This window comes from Colossoma macropomum, unplaced genomic scaffold, assembly GCF_904425465.1.
Source record: "Colossoma macropomum unplaced genomic scaffold, Colossoma_macropomum, whole genome shotgun sequence".
NCBI classification, from domain to species: Eukaryota; Metazoa; Chordata; class Actinopteri; order Characiformes; family Serrasalmidae; genus Colossoma; species Colossoma macropomum.
In genome coordinates this window covers 9,366,680-9,382,388 of record NW_023494795.1, presented here as the reverse complement: position 1 = coordinate 9,382,388, position 15,709 = coordinate 9,366,680, and the positions used below count along the sequence as shown (strand labels likewise).

General features: G+C 39.1%; 1 protein-coding gene across 2 annotated transcripts; it reads left to right on the top strand.

Moving 5' to 3' along the window:
• Positions 1 to 8: 8 nt before the first annotated feature.
• On the top strand, positions 9 to 10,537 carry LOC118816135. Of its 2 annotated transcripts, XM_036582644.1 has the most exons (9): positions 9 to 122; positions 5,172 to 6,169; positions 6,894 to 6,941; positions 7,450 to 7,509; positions 8,364 to 8,435; positions 8,566 to 8,604; positions 8,741 to 8,821; positions 9,029 to 9,067; positions 10,178 to 10,537. In XM_036582644.1, the coding sequence occupies exons 2-9, from the start codon at positions 5,662 to 5,664 to the stop codon at positions 10,210 to 10,212; spliced, it is 882 nt and encodes a 293-aa protein (XP_036438537.1). In that variant the 5' UTR covers positions 9 to 122; positions 5,172 to 5,661; the 3' UTR covers positions 10,213 to 10,537. The 2 variants fall into 2 exon arrangements, with proteins under 2 accessions (XP_036438537.1, XP_036438536.1); XM_036582643.1 differs by lacking the exon at positions 10,178 to 10,537 and having other exon boundaries at positions 9,029 to 9,181.
• The last annotated feature ends 5,172 nt before the right edge of the window (positions 10,538 to 15,709 follow it).

The following is a 15,709-nucleotide window of genomic DNA, read 5'->3' as shown; positions in this document are numbered from 1 at the left end:
CTGCATGGTGGAGCAGTGAAAGATGAAGGTCTGAAACATTTTGTGTTTAACTGCTGTTATAATTCCAATTTCTATACTGTTTTGGCTCCTGGTGGCTCACAATGTCTCAGATGTACATAAAGGTAAGCTGGAAAAGCTGCTTCTTTCCAATAAATGTACTTTCAGTAGAAAAAAATTGAACTGTTAGCAGGATGATGTGCTGTTATGGGATTTAATGGACGCATAAATGGGAAAATAACATCAACTGTTTTTGCATTATTTAAAAAAGTCTGGGAGATGTACTACAAGGTAACAAGGTAGCATTTAGTTTAGTCTAAAGGCTCTATAGTTTGTATATTTCTTGCATTTTAATTGCTCTATTGATCTATTTAAATTCACCTATAACATTTGTGGGGTTTTTATAAACAGTCAAAATCGTGTTTACATGATCATTTCTAGCTTTTCTTTTGGTCCTATATTTGTAATCATAGTGCAAGTGGAAAAATAAGGTGTAAGAGTGCTGCTGTGCACGGGCGTGGCAGATATAATTTTGGTGTTTTTAGTACTTTGTGACCATCTGCATATGTTAAGAGCAGAGCAGCACAGTTGTAAAAGGGTGTGGCTGTAATGAATACATTATTAACAGGTACGATCAGACAATATCAAATAATCTCCTCTCATTTAATTGAAAAACCCACTATTATTATTGCTGTTGTTGTTGATATCTAACAGTGGTGTCAAATAAATCAGAAAAAAATAAAATGAATAAACAATGAAAATAAAACAAAGTATAAAAAATTAAAGCCCATTGAATAAAATTAAAAAAGACATTATCTTGGCACTGTAGACAACTATAGGCTGAGAGTCTGTGGTGATCACAAGTCGAGAATCTGAAGTGATAATGGACTGAGAACGGGAACCGATTGTGGTTCAAGAACTGGAAGTTACCACAGGCCATAATTCCAAATGATCACGAGTTAAGAGTTTCAAGCGATGTGATTGTGGACCAAAAGTCCAAAGTGATCACAGGTCAAGAGTCTGAAGTAAATGCAGGCTGAGAGTCCAAAGTGATCGCATGTCGACTATACGGAGTGATCATGTGCATCTGAAGTGATCACAGACAGAGAGAGTAGGTGATAAGAGGCCAAGAACTCAAAGTAATGACTGACTAGGACTCCAAAGTAATCACAGGCCGAGAGTTTTAATGATCACAGGCCGAGAGTTTTAATGATCACAGGCCGAGAGTTTTAATGATAACAGGCCGAGAGTTTTAATGATCACAGGCCGAGAGTTTTAATGATCACAGGCCGAGAGTTTTAATGATAACAGGCCGAGAGTTTTAATGATCACAGGCCAAAAGTTTTAATGATAACAGGCCGAGAGTTTTAATGATCACAGGCCGAGAGTTTCAATGATAACAGGCCGAGAATTTTAATGATAACAGGCCGAGAGTTTCAATGATCACAGGCCGAGAGTTTTAATGATAACAGGCCGAGAGTTTTAATGATAACAGGCCGAGAGTTTTAATGATCACAGGCCGAGAGTTTTAATGATAACAGGCCGAGAGTTTTAATGATCACAGGCCGAGAGTTTCAATGATAACAGGCCAAGAGTTTCAATGATAACAGGCCGAGAGTTTTAATGATAACAGGCCGAGAGTTTTAATGATCACAGGCCGAGAGTTTTAATGATAACAGGCCGAGAGTTTTAATGATCACAGGCCGAGAGTTTTAATGATCACAGGGCGAGAGTTTTAATGATCACAGGCCAAAAGTTTTAATGATAACAGGCCGAGAGTTTTAATGATCACAGGCCAAAAGTTTTAATGATAACAGGCCGAGAGTTTTAATGATCACAGGCCGAGAGTTTTAATGATAACAGGCCGAGAGTTTTAATGATCACAGGCCGAGAGTTTTAATGATCACAGGCCGAGAGTTTCAATGATAACAGGCCGAGAATTTTAATGATCACAGGCAGAGAGTTTCAATGATAACAGGCCAAGAGTTTCAATGATAACAGGCCGAGAGTTTTAATGATCACAGGCCGAGAGTTTTAATGATAACAGGCCGAGAGTTTTAATGATCACAGGCCGAGAGTTTTAATGATAACAGGCCGAGAATTTTAATGATCACAGGCCGAGAGTTTCAATGATAACAGGCCGAGAGTTTCAATGATAACAGGCCGAGAGTTTTAATGATCACAGGCCGAGAGTTTTAATGATAACAGGCCGAGAGTTTTAATGATCACAGGCCGAGAGTTTTAATGATAACAGGCCGAGAAACCGAGAGTTTTAATGATAACAGGCCGAGAGTTTTAATGATCACAGGCCGAGAGTTTCAATGATCACAGGCCGAGAGTTTTAATGATAACAGGCCGAGAGTTTTAATGATCACAGGCCGAGAGTTTTAATGATCACAGGGCGAGAGTTTTAATGATCACAGGCCAAAAGTTTTAATGATAACAGGCCGAGAGTTTTAATGATCACAGGCCAAAAGTTTTAATGATAACAGGCCGAGAGTTTTAATGATCACAGGCCGAGAGTTTTAATGATAACAGGCCGAGAGTTTTAATGATCACAGGCCGAGAGTTTTAATGATCACAGGCCGAGAGTTTCAATGATAACAGGCCGAGAATTTTAATGATCACAGGCAGAGAGTTTCAATGATAACAGGCCAAGAGTTTCAATGATAACAGGCCGAGAGTTTTAATGATCACAGGCCGAGAGTTTTAATGATAACAGGCCGAGAGTTTTAATGATCACAGGCCGAGAGTTTTAATGATAACAGGCCGAGAATTTTAATGATCACAGGCCGAGAGTTTCAATGATAACAGGCCGAGAGTTTCAATGATAACAGGCCGAGAGTTTTAATGATCACAGGCCGAGAGTTTTAATGATAACAGGCCGAGAGTTTTAATGATCACAGGCCGAGAGTTTTAATGATAACAGGCCGAGAAACCGAGAGTTTTAATGATAACAGGCCGAGAGTTTTAATGATCACAGGCCGAGAGTTTCAATGATAACAGGCCGAGAGTTTTAATGATAACAGGCCGAGAGTTTTAATGATCACAGGCCGAGAGTTTTAATGATAACAGGCCGAGAGTTTTAATGATCACAGGCCGAGAAACCGAGAGTTTTAATGATCACAGGCCGAGAGTTTTAATGATAACAGGCCGAGAGTTTTAATGATCACAGGCCGAGAGTTTTAATGATAACAGGCCGAGAGTTTTAATGATCACAGGCCAAAAGTTTTAATGATAACAGGCCGAGAGTTTTAATGATCACAGGCCAAAAGTTTTAATGATAACAGGCCGAGAGTTTTAATGATCACAGGCCGAGAGTTTTAATGATAACAGGCCGAGAGTTTTAATGATCACAGGCCAAAAGTTTTAATGATAACAGGCCGAGAGTTTTAATGATCACAGGCCGAGAGTTTCAATGATAACAGGCCGAGAATTTTAATGATCACAGGCCGAGAGTTTCAATGATAACAGGCCAAGAGTTTCAATGATAACAGGCCGAGAGTTTTAATGATCACAGGCCGAGAGTTTCAATGATAACAGGCCGAGAGTTTTAATGATCACAGGCCGAGAGTTTTAATGATAACAGGCCGAGAGTTTTAATGATCACAGGCCGAGAGTTTTAATGATAACAGGCCGAGAATTTTAATGATCACAGGCCGAGAGTTTCAATGATAACAGGCCGAGAGTTTCAATGATAACAGGCCGAGAGTTTTAATGATCACAGGCCGAGAGTTTTAATGATAACAGGCCGAGAGTTTTAATGATCACAGGCCGAGAGTTTCAATGATAACAGGCCGAGAGTTTTAATGATCACAGGCCGAGAGTTTTAATGATCACAGGCCGAGAGTTTCAATGATAACAGGCCGAGAATTTTAATGATCACAGGCCGAGAGTTTCAATGATAACAAGCCGAGAATTTGAATGATAACAGGCCGAGAGTTTTAATGATAACAGGCCGAGAGTTTTAATGATAACAGGCCGAGAGTTTTAATGATCACAGGCCGAGAGTTTTAATGATAACAGGCCGAGAGTTTTAATGATAACAGGCCGAGAGTCTGTAGTAACCCAGGTCCAGAAGTCCAAAGTGACTGCAGGTTGACAATACAAAGTGTTCCCAAGCTGAGTGTCTGAAGTGATCATAGGCAAAAAGTCTGAAGCGATAACAGGCAGAGAAGCTGAATGATCGCTGACTGAGAGTCCAAAGTGATCACGGGCTGAGAATCTGAAGTGATCACAGGTGGAGAATCTAAAGTGATAACGGGCTGAGAATGGAAAGTGATCGTGGAGTCCACATTGATTGTGAGCAGAGAATGCAAAGTGATCACAGGCCAGGAGTCCAAAGTGATCGTAGGCCATGAATCTGAGGTGATTGTGGGCCAAGAGTCCAAACTGATAGGATATCTAGTCTGAAGTGACTGGAGGCTGAGATTCTGAAATGATCGTGGATCAAGAGTCTGAAGTGATCATGGGTCAAGAATTCAAAGTGATCACAGGCCTAGAGTCCGAAATGATCATGGAACGAGAACCTGAAGTGACTGAGGACCAAGAGTCAGAAGTGATTGCAGGCCTTGAGTCTGATGGGATTGCCAGTCATGAGTCACAAGACATGGCAGGCTAAGAGTCCAAAGTGATGACAGGTCAAGAATCCGAAGTGACTGTAGGCCAAGAGTTGGACGTAATCATAGGCAGAGACTCTGAAGTGATCATAGGCAGAGAATCCGAGTGATGACAGGCCAAGAATACAAAGTTATCTCTACCAAAGTTTAGTCTACGAAGTTGTTTGCATTTCTGTTAAGGACTGTTTATCTGATGGGGACAGTTTTGGTGGTTTCTCCGTATGTTTTAATCATCTTTCTTTTACTGTCCCCTTTTTAATACAAATGGATGTCTTATATTTAATCTCCTCAGAAATATTTACTGAAAAATAAATAACTTGTACTTAATGGCCGGACTGTTTTGACCAAACTTTTTGTTAAAAGAAAAAACACAAGGTAAAATCCATGATTTGGTTTTCCATGATATGGGCTCTTTAGATGGAAAAAGGAAAATCTGTTGTGTATCCATGTTGCACATCTATATTGTATCTAAATTATAGCTCGGACAATTTTAATTAAGTGTACTGACCACGAGGTGATTAGTTTACTCTTCTGTACTTCTCGTCTGTCCCACAGAGAGACACTCCCTGTACCACATCTACACTGTTCACTACAGTTCGTCACAAAACACCAATAACATCACCAAGTTCACTGCTGCAGTCCTATTTGATGGTGAACAGGTAGACTACTTCAGTGATAGCAATGACAGGGTCTTGGAACAGACGGAAGAGTCCTGGAGGAATAGAGCAACAATAAGGAAAGAGCATCAGACGTTTTTGAATGAATTTGAAGGTTTTATCCACCTTCTGGAACTCAATTCTAAAGGTCGGTGTAAGACTACACCTTAAATATGCATGTTATTACAAGTATATATGATGAGCTGTGTGTAAAAAGCTGTAAATGAATTATTCTTGTGTGGATTTCAGATGATCACCACTTTATAAAGACACGTGGCTGTGAGATTGAGAGGTCCTCTAGTGGAGATGTGACCTTACTGAACACTACAGATGAATACAGACTCAATGGAAAGGCCGTCCTCTATTTTGATGTTCACAACTATCAGTGGATGGTCCTGGACAATGAGTTCCTTCCAGTTAAAGTAATGTGGAATAATGAACCCCATCGTAACCAAGTCACCAAGGACTACCTGCAGCAAAAGTGTATGGATAGACTCCTCAGTTACCTGAATGATAATGATAGTGACAGTAATGAGATGTCAGGTCTCCCCAACCTGGGTGATTATGATGATGAAATTAAGGACAGTGCGACAGAAAAGAACAGCACCCTGTACGAGTATAGTGACGATTATGATATATATTATTCTTTAGATATACTGCCTGTACCCCCGGTTCCCTCAACTGAAATGTTAAGCCTGACCATAATAATAATAATAATAATAATTATTATTATTATTATTATGGTGATCATTTTTGCACTGTACAGAAGAAGGACTGTTACTACCACAAAATACTCTGGAGTGATTACTTGGGTTCTTTTAACTTTTAAGAAGTGGATAAGAAAAGAAAAAGCTGCAAAACCTCCAGGTAAAGAAGCTTCCAGAGAGGAATTGAAAGGTAAGCCAAAAGTCAGACTGACTTTATTATTTGTCTGTTTGTCAGTTTATTTGTTTATTTATTCATTTTTCACCTGACTCACTCGCGCCGTTCAGCTCTGCCACATCTTATTCTTCTGTCCACTTTGCATCACACACATACCCACCATAGCAATCACTGTGGAAGGTAAAGATCATGTTTAGACAGGAAGTCAAGACTTTTTTCACATCAAGAATCTTACATAAAAAAAATACATAAAACAAGATCTTTAAAATCTACAATATCAATTCTAAAAAAGGTTTGGATGCTGTGTAAAATGTAAATAAAGACAGAATGCAATGATTTGTGAATCTCATAGACCCATATTTGATTCACAATAGAACACAGAACACATATCAAATGTTAAAAGTGAGACAGTTTACCATTTCATGAAAAAGAGTAACTAATTTAGAACTTGCCGGCAGCAACGGCAGCAAAGCTGGGAAAGGGGGAAAAAAGGCTGTTCTAAATGAGTATTATTATGTTTATTATTAATATTTTTAATTTTAATATTTTTATTTTTTATTTTTCAAAATACAGTACTATGGGAAAAAAATTATCAAATGCTTGACTAAACTAGACCTAAAAACTGAGACTTTTTAAAAACTAAGACTTAATTTTAGCTTGAATTAATAATGTTAATTAATCTCATGAAAATATATATTACACAAAATCAGTATTCTTGTTCATTTACTTCTGTGTTCAGTGTTAGTAAATGAAGATCAGGATGGAGGAGATGCAGAAGAACCTGACAGTGAGTCCAGCTCTGCTGTGGTTTATTATTCTGTTCACTGAACAACACAAACCTTCAAAGATTGTTTTTGGCAGGAAGAATCTGCCGCTTTCGCTGTACAAAAATTAAGCTGTTAAAATCAAATTTGAGCCACATTCAAATATCAAAAATAACATATGGTCACGTCCGATCATAAAAGTCTAATGTTTGTACTGTTAATCCTGCTGTTCACTACATTCTTACTTTTTCATTCTAGAACTAATCTGTGGTTTAATGATCATTCCTCCAGTTTTGGATGAAGTTTTTATTTAATTCTAGTTCATTTTCAATATCTGAATAAAATAATGGCATCAGTTTATTACAAGAAATGATATATTATATTGACACACAATCATATATGTAATCATACATTATATTGACACAATCAATTTACAAAAAATGGTTTAATTGTTATATCTGTAATCAAGTTATATATAATATATAATATAATCTGCCAGTTAAATCAGACTGTTTCTTCATTCTCTCTCAGCTGAGGATGAGGATGATGATGGTAAGAACCTGGACAGATGGACTCAGACTGCAGCTGGAGGTGAGATCATCACCTGTTCATGTAGGAAGAGTGCAAACACATTCACAATCTGATCTTCTACAAATCACCTGTTAGAAAACTGATCTGTTAAAGACATGATTGATCCACAGTCATGTGTAAAAGTTTGAGCACCCCGGTTAAATGCTGTGTTCATTTTCTCAGTGAGAGTAAGTAACACATCCTCTACAGAGACACACTTACATGTGGCATTTTTCTGCTAATTTTAACACACAGTTTCTATTTGTTTGCTGAGTTTAATATGTTGGATATAAAATAATAAATGTGCCACAACTTGCACAGACCATATTTTTGATTAATTTGATTTCCACTATGTTAAATTCAGTGAATGATCAGTGATTGGGTATTAAATGTTTTGTAGTGTGTCTCTGTAGAGGATGTGAAACTTATTTACCCTCAGAAAATCAGCATGAACCTGTAAATCGTCGCTCTGCAGTAAAAACATGTACTTCCAAAATAGCAACTTTACAGGAGAGGACAAAAACGGCCTTTACTTTTAATGCAAGTCAATGGAAAGAGAGTAATTTTGCTGCATTTTTATTGGTCCAGTCATCATGAAATTGTCAGACAGTGTAAAGAATGGCTGTTGTGCTCAAATGATGCAGAAAAGTGAAAATCGCAAAAAATGGAGGTAAATGTTTTCTTTGTACAGCGATGATATTTGCCAGGGGTGCCCAAACTTTTGTTTTGTCTGTACAAGAAATTATGTCATTCAATATTGTTTACAAATCTACTTTAAGCCACGTTCAAATATCAAAAATAGCAAATTAAACTGTTTCTAGACTCATAAATCTGAATTCCCTGAAACTCACTGAATTCTTACTGCTTCATTTCAGAAAGATTCACTCGTTCACTGGAACATCTACATCGGTTTAGATCTTCAATGGACCGAACACCTCCAACTTTGAGTACTATTGATTATTTTATTATTATTTCATTTTCAGTCTCTAAATTACAGAATTATGACATCATAAATCTAATATTCTTCACTCAGTGGTTATTCCTGCTGTTCACTGAGCTTTTACTGATTCTTCACAGAAGGATCCACTGCTTCAATGGATTTACCGCCAGTTATGGGTAATTTTTTTATTGTATTTTTACTGCATGAAATTTACAATAAATTTATTAATTCATATCTGAAAAATGATAAATTGTCATATATGTCAGTTAAACGTTTACCAGTTTTACAGTCCCTTTTCTTGCTCTCTCTCAGGTGATGATGATGATGATGGTGGTGGTCAGTACCACAGTCAGAACAGTCGGACTCGGACTGCAGGACTGACCACAGCTGGAGGTGAGATCATCACCTGATTATGAAGGAAAAGTCCACTAAACACTGAATCCACACCAATCAGAACAAACACATCCACAGTCTGATCTTCCGTAGATCATCTGTTACTAAACTGATTACTGATCTGTAAGCTTTGTGTTTAAAAAGTTTAAAAAGTAACCACAGACTAATCCTTCCACTGTATGTGGTTCTGATCTCTCTCTTTAACAGGACAGCTCAGCTCTAGAACCGCCTCTCTCCCTGCGTTTGGTAAGTCTATGTATTTGTTTCAATCTAATGTAGAAGAAACAAAGAGCATTTATAACCTATGGACTGAGTAATCGGGAGAACAGGGAGATTTCCCATTGGGCCGGTAGCGTTTTGGGCCGGTTACCTTAAGCCAGGAGCGCCAACTGGGATTTTGGGCCCCATGAAAAGATGTCACATTGGGCCTCACCACCCCACCACCACCACAGGCCACGCCTACCCTGAGAATATAACACTGTGCAGACATGCATTCTGCATACAGTGGAATTCTCTGTTTGAATATGTAATATATGCAGTATATAAGGTAAAACATTGTAAATGTCTCCAAAAGTAAATTGGGGAAAGTAATTGTACACCACTGTTAGCTTGGTACTAACATGACACTGCAAATCCCATAGAAAGTGAATCACACAGCTTACTGACGTTAGCATTATAGTAGCAGTGCTAATCGGATACCTACAGAGATAAAACGACACAAAGAGAAAGATTCTACATTTAAACCTGTCGTACTGTGACGTGAACAACAACAAAATGAAACGTTTATGAACTCACTCAGCTTATTTTACGTTGCTTCTGGTTGGGCTGGGTAAACTAGCATGCTAGGACATAGCTAGCAAGGCTAATGTGAACTAACTTTGCGATTGGCTAAGTATAAACTTGCTGTATGAACCTCTGGTTCATACATGTTAATGCAGCACAGCAGCTCTTTAACATTTAAATAATGGAAAAAATGAAAAATATAATTAAACTGTATTTTGGTATCTAATTTTACAGAAAATCTTTTAATAATGTTTTGATTTACTATTACAATATCGCTACACTGTCAAATCGAGCAAAGTTGAGATGGTCGGTGGGGAACCTGTTCTGCAATCTCCTGATCTCTTGAGGCAGATTTAGCCATTTCTAAGTTATTTATGTTGTCTGTTAGCATTGTAGCAACTTTGAAGAATACAGCCTCACTGACTGTTGTTCACTTGCTGTTAAGAAGACAGCATAAACTGTCAGCTCGTTCTGTTGTTTTTTAAATAACTGAATAAGAGTAAATGATTTAGCTCTCACTTTGTTTTTGCTGAGAATGAACTAAGTTCATTGTGTGAATGTGTTTTCTTACAGCGTCAGAGAGGAGTGACTGCTCTGACTCTCAGTGAGACAATTGCAGCAAAGGAGGCCGTTACTACCTCACATCAAGAAGATCCCCTCAATCTTAAAGCCATAGTTCAGCAAAACATCTGATTTACCCTGTTACTCCAGATGTAGTTGATCAGTCAAGGCACATTTGGTGTCTGAATGTTGCTTCTTTAGTTTTAGTTGAAGTATTTACTAAGGAATTCATTTAAACACGACATTATATGAAGTAAAAATATGTTACATGATTGTCTTTTAAGCTCTAAAATCAGTATTTAAGCTAGAGCTGTATAGTATTAAACTCAATGTGAGATTGTGTACTGTTAACTTGGCACTAACATCACACTGTAAAACCCATGGAGACTAAATCAAACTTACTGGATATACAGTGCGTGGCATGCACCCGTCCCCTGGGCCCCGATGACAGCCGGCAGGAAAGCAGGGCCCGAACTCCGAGTGAGGATGATACCCCGCGAGGGCAGAACCGCAAGTAAGCGGGGGGCGGTGCATGAGTCCCAAGCCCTGCCTCCTGGGTGCTGCCTCCGGTCCCATGGCGAGGCCACTTTAATTTGCCTTACGTTTGCATGCCATGCCCCCTAAGCTCCTCTTGAAACGTGCTGCATATGGTGGATGCCAAAATATCTAGAACTGTAAAAGAAAGCATTACAAATTAGTCTACATCAATTTATCTGAAACTGCATTATATATTTTGTTCCTGTGCCAATAACAGATATATTGTTATTAAAATGTAGTATTAAAAACACAGTTGTTGTGTTGGTCATTTCAAAAAGATCCACTTTACGCTGTCCTACAGATTCGGGTCCAGAAACTGTTATTTTCAGTGTCAGTCAATTGAGTCAATTTTAGCTGGTGTGGTGATGTTTATTGTCCAGCAGATGGAGCATTAGAGCTGGTGTAATGATGTTGAATGTCCAGCAGGTGGAGCAGTAGAGCTGGTGTAGTGGTGTTTATTGTTCAGCAGATGGAGAAGTAGAGCTGGTGTAGTGGTGTTTATTGTCCAGCAGATGGAGCAGTAGAGCTGGTGTAGTGGTGTTGATTGTCCAGCAGATGGAGCAGTAGAGCTGGTGTAGTGGTGTTTATTGTCCAGCAGATGGAGCAGTAGAACTGGTGTAGTGGTGTTTATTGTCCAGCAGATGGAGCAGTAGAGCTGGTGTAGTGGTGTTTATTGTCCAGCAGATGGAGCAGTAGAGCTGGTGTAGTGGTGTTTATTGTCCAGCAGATGGAGCAGTAGAGCTGGTGTAGTGGTGTTTATTGTCCAGCAGGTGGAGCAGTAGGGCTGGTGTAGTGGTGTTTATTGTCCAGCAGATGGAGCAGTAGAGCTGGTGTAGTGGTGTTTATTGTCCAGCAGGTGGAGTCGAACTGTTTTGGAAGTCTTCTGCTCCATCATACGTTGCCGTTCATTGAACAGAACTAAATCTACTCTTGAATTCTGTTCAGCATTAAAATTATCAGCAAAGCAGTTAGAATTCTATAAATCTGTAAATCACATACATTTCACAGTTATTTTCTATATAATATAAAAACTAAATATTTTTTACATAGCATGCAAGTGTAAAGTTCAGAAATATTAATCTAAAAAATGTTTTTTCCTCCTTGGTTTATTTTTTAAATGTGAATGCCTTCATAATTTTTAAATCCGATATAATCTTATTTATTTTAAAGTTGAACAGTTTCTGTGTAATTCAGTGGTTTAGATGTAATCAGAGCAGGTCAGTGTGATTTCTTTACAGTAGTGGTGATGGGAAGCAGAGGGTCATAAAATCTTCAGCACAAATATAAACATATAGCCTGAAATATGTTTATGTACATTCAGTTATCTTACTTACTTCAGCCTTCGGTTCAGTTCAGAGAAACGGGGAGGATCTGTGAAACTGGGCCGGTCAGTTAATAGAGCCCAGAATCAGAACCGAACAGGGTGAATTTGGGGTGAAAAGTTTTGGCACCCCCGGCTAAGAGAACACACTTCTGCACATTTTAATACACTGTTAGTGTTTATTTACTGAAATTTACATTTTGGGGAAAAATTATAAAATGTAAAATGTGGCCTGTGTTTATTTTTTCCCCCCAAAATGTTAAATTCAGCGCACAGACAGAAAGCGTGCTGAAATGCTCCCTGTAGAGGATGTGTTAACTTATTTAATTTAACAGAAAGTGTGAACATTTGGGTTCTCCTTGATATGAGCCCTTTGACGGAGGTGAACAGGCTCTTACTTGTGAAATCAAATTTGGTATCAGGGAAACTGAATGTAGAGATGTAGTTTTGGTAAATAATGTAATTTTTTACCAAAATATTTTCATAAACTGGTCAGCCAGCCTGATATCTCTGTGTTTGTCTCTTTCCATTTAGTCTCAGCTTCACTGACCAAACGACAGTGAGGACGCTCCTCACGCTGAGTGCAGTCCAGCAGTCACAACTACAGCTGAACAATAACTGATATTCGTTTATTTCCCTTCATATAAACGCTGGATATCTCCTACTTACTACACTATAACTGGTACTTTCCATGAATGGAGTTCAATTTATGCCCCATTACCTTTTTAAAAAGCAATAAAGTGACTTTTTTACTATTACTTCTGTGCAAAGTGCACTTTCAGTGAAATGTGTACCACCTAGCAACACCCTAGCACCACCTAGCAACCACCTGGAATACCATAGCACCACCTGGAGCACCATAGTAACTGCCTAGCACACCCTAGCAACCACTTAGGATACCATATCAACCACCTAGTACACCCAGCAACTATATGGGATACCATAGCACCACCTAGCAGCACCCTATCACTACTTGGGGATACCATATAAACCGTCTTGCAACACCCTAACAACAACCAGGAATACCATACCAACCACCTAGCAGCATGCTAGCAACCACCGGGGGTACCGTAGCAACCACCTAGCAACACTCCAGCAACCACTTGGTATAACATAGCACCACCTAGCAACATTCTAGCACCACTGGTATACCATAGCAACCACCTAGCAACACTCCAGCAACCACTTGGTATACCGTAGCAACCGCCTAGCAACACCCTAGCAGCCACCTGGTACACCATAGTAACCACCTAGCAACACTCTAGCAACCACTTGGTATACCATAGCAACCGCCCAGTAACACCCTAGCAACCACCTGGTATACCATCCCAACCACCTAGCAACACCCTAGCAACCACTTGGTATAGCATAGCAACCGCCTAAAACACTCTAGCAAGCTGAGGCTGTGATTGCATCTTCTTCAGGAAATGCCCTCACTGCTGTAGTTATTAACGAAGAGTAAACATATCTTCAGTTATTAGACCGTATTAGGCCGTATAACCTACTGACCTATGGATCACCATGACAACAGATTTTCTCTTTTCTCCTGTATTAAAGACTCTGTTTTATGTATCATGTTCGTTTGATCAGTCTTTCTCTTCTTCTTTCCTTCCTTTGTGGTCTTATAGCTGACTGTACGTTTCTGACTCAGACTAAAACACTGACTCGCTCAGTTTGGGCGGAAACGGGGGACTTTTATGTGGTCAGACCAGGAAGCCGAGGTGTAGCTTTGTTCCGGAAACAGAAGGAGCGCAGTTACCTTTTCCGTTCTCAGCGCTGAAGGAGTCCAGAGAGGAGGAGGAGGAGAGATGGCGGCGGCGGCGGAGCCCCGGAGCGGGGGAGAGGGACACCACAGCGGGGAGAGGGAGCGGGAGAGGGACGGGGAGAGAGACGGAGAGCGGGACGGGGAGAGAGAGAGAGAGCGGGCGGCTTTCGAGTGCAACATCTGCCTGGACACGGCGAGGGACGCGGTCATCAGCCTGTGTGGACACCTCTTCTGGTATTTACACCGCTCTAATATGATCTAAACACTTATAATCACTGTAATATGGTTAATAACACACACTAATGACTGATCAGCCTGTGGACACCTCTTCTGGTATTTACACCCGCTCTAATACTGATTTAAACACTTATAATCACTGTAATATGGTTAATAAACACACTAATGGACTGATCAGCCTGTGTGGACACCTCTTCTGGTATTTACACTGCTCTAATACTGATCTAATACTGATCTAATACTGATTTAAACCACTTATAATCACTGTAATACGGTTAATAAACACACTAATGACTGATCAGCCTGTGTGGACACCTCTTCTGGTATTTACACCGCTCTAATACTCATCTAATACTGATTTAAACACTTATAATCACTGTAATACGGTTAATAAACACACTAATGACTGATCAGCCTGTGTGGACACCTCTTCTGGTATTTACACCGCTCTAATACTGATTTAAACACTTATAATCACTGTAATACTGATAATAAACACACTAATGACTGATCAGCCTGTGTGGACACCTCTTCTGGTATTTATACCGCTCTAATACTCATCTAATACTGATTTAAACACTTATATCACTGTAATACTGATGATAAACACATGACTGATCAGCCTGTGTGGACACCTCTTCTGGTATTTACACCACTCTAATACTCATCTAATACTGATTTAAACACTTATATCACTGTAATACTGATAATAACACACTATGACTGATCAGCCTGTGTGGACACCTCTTCTGGTATTTATACCGCTCTAATACTGTTTTAAACACCTTATAATCACTGTAATGATACTGATATAACTACACTAATGACTGATCAGCCTGTGTGGACACCTCTTCTGGTATTTATACCGCTCTAAGACTGTTTTATCAAACACTTATAATCACTGTAATCCTGATAATAACACAACTATGCCTGGATCTGCCTGTGTGGACACCTCTTCTGGTATTTATACCGCTCTATACTGTTTTAAACACTATATATATCCTGTAAAACAGTTCCATAACACATTAATGACTGATACAGCCTGTGTGGACACTCTTCTGGTATTTATACAGCTCTAATACTGATCTTAATACTGATTTAACACTTATATCTGCACTGTAATACGTTAATAACCACACACTAATGACTGATCAGTAGTGATTATATCTACGGTAATACAATTATACGACTTATAACTGTCAGAGAACACAGCATAATACAGATATAGTCGATCATACTACTGTTACTGTAACACATAACGGCTCAGAAACACAGTTTAGCTACAGCTTATATATCTTATAATAGAGAGTGCAGAGATTATATATAATCTTATATAACATAAGTCGACTACTATAGTACACCTGTACATGGAAGGCAATGTAACTACACACGTATACAGGCTTAGAGAACATACCACAGACAGTACATAATGCACAATACACAGCATACCTGCAGTAATAATGAGTGTGAAGGATTCATAGTGGTGATTTATAATGCAATTAGAAAATAGAGTGATTCTACTGCACAGTGCCAGTACTCCTGTACATGGAGGCCGCATATAGAGCATGATGAACTTGCCGACCCTAATATCCCCCAGCTCTGAGTTAAAATACATTATTAAATTTAATTTATATACACCCAGTAGCACATTACATAGATATGGCAGAGAATGATGAAACACGTA

Excerpts from the sequence above, each read along its gene's own strand:
- LOC118816135 (XM_036582643.1), top strand. The coding sequence starts at position 5,662 with ATGGTCCTGGACAATGAGTTCCTTCCAGTTAAAGTAATGTGGAATAAT. Across the intron at positions 6,170-6,893 it reads TTCCAGAGAGGAATTGAAAG|TGTTAGTAAATGAAGATCAG; the intron begins GTAAGCCAAAAG and ends TTCTGTGTTCAG. Across the intron at positions 6,942-7,449 it reads AGATGCAGAAGAACCTGACA|CTGAGGATGAGGATGATGAT; the intron begins GTGAGTCCAGCT and ends ATTCTCTCTCAG.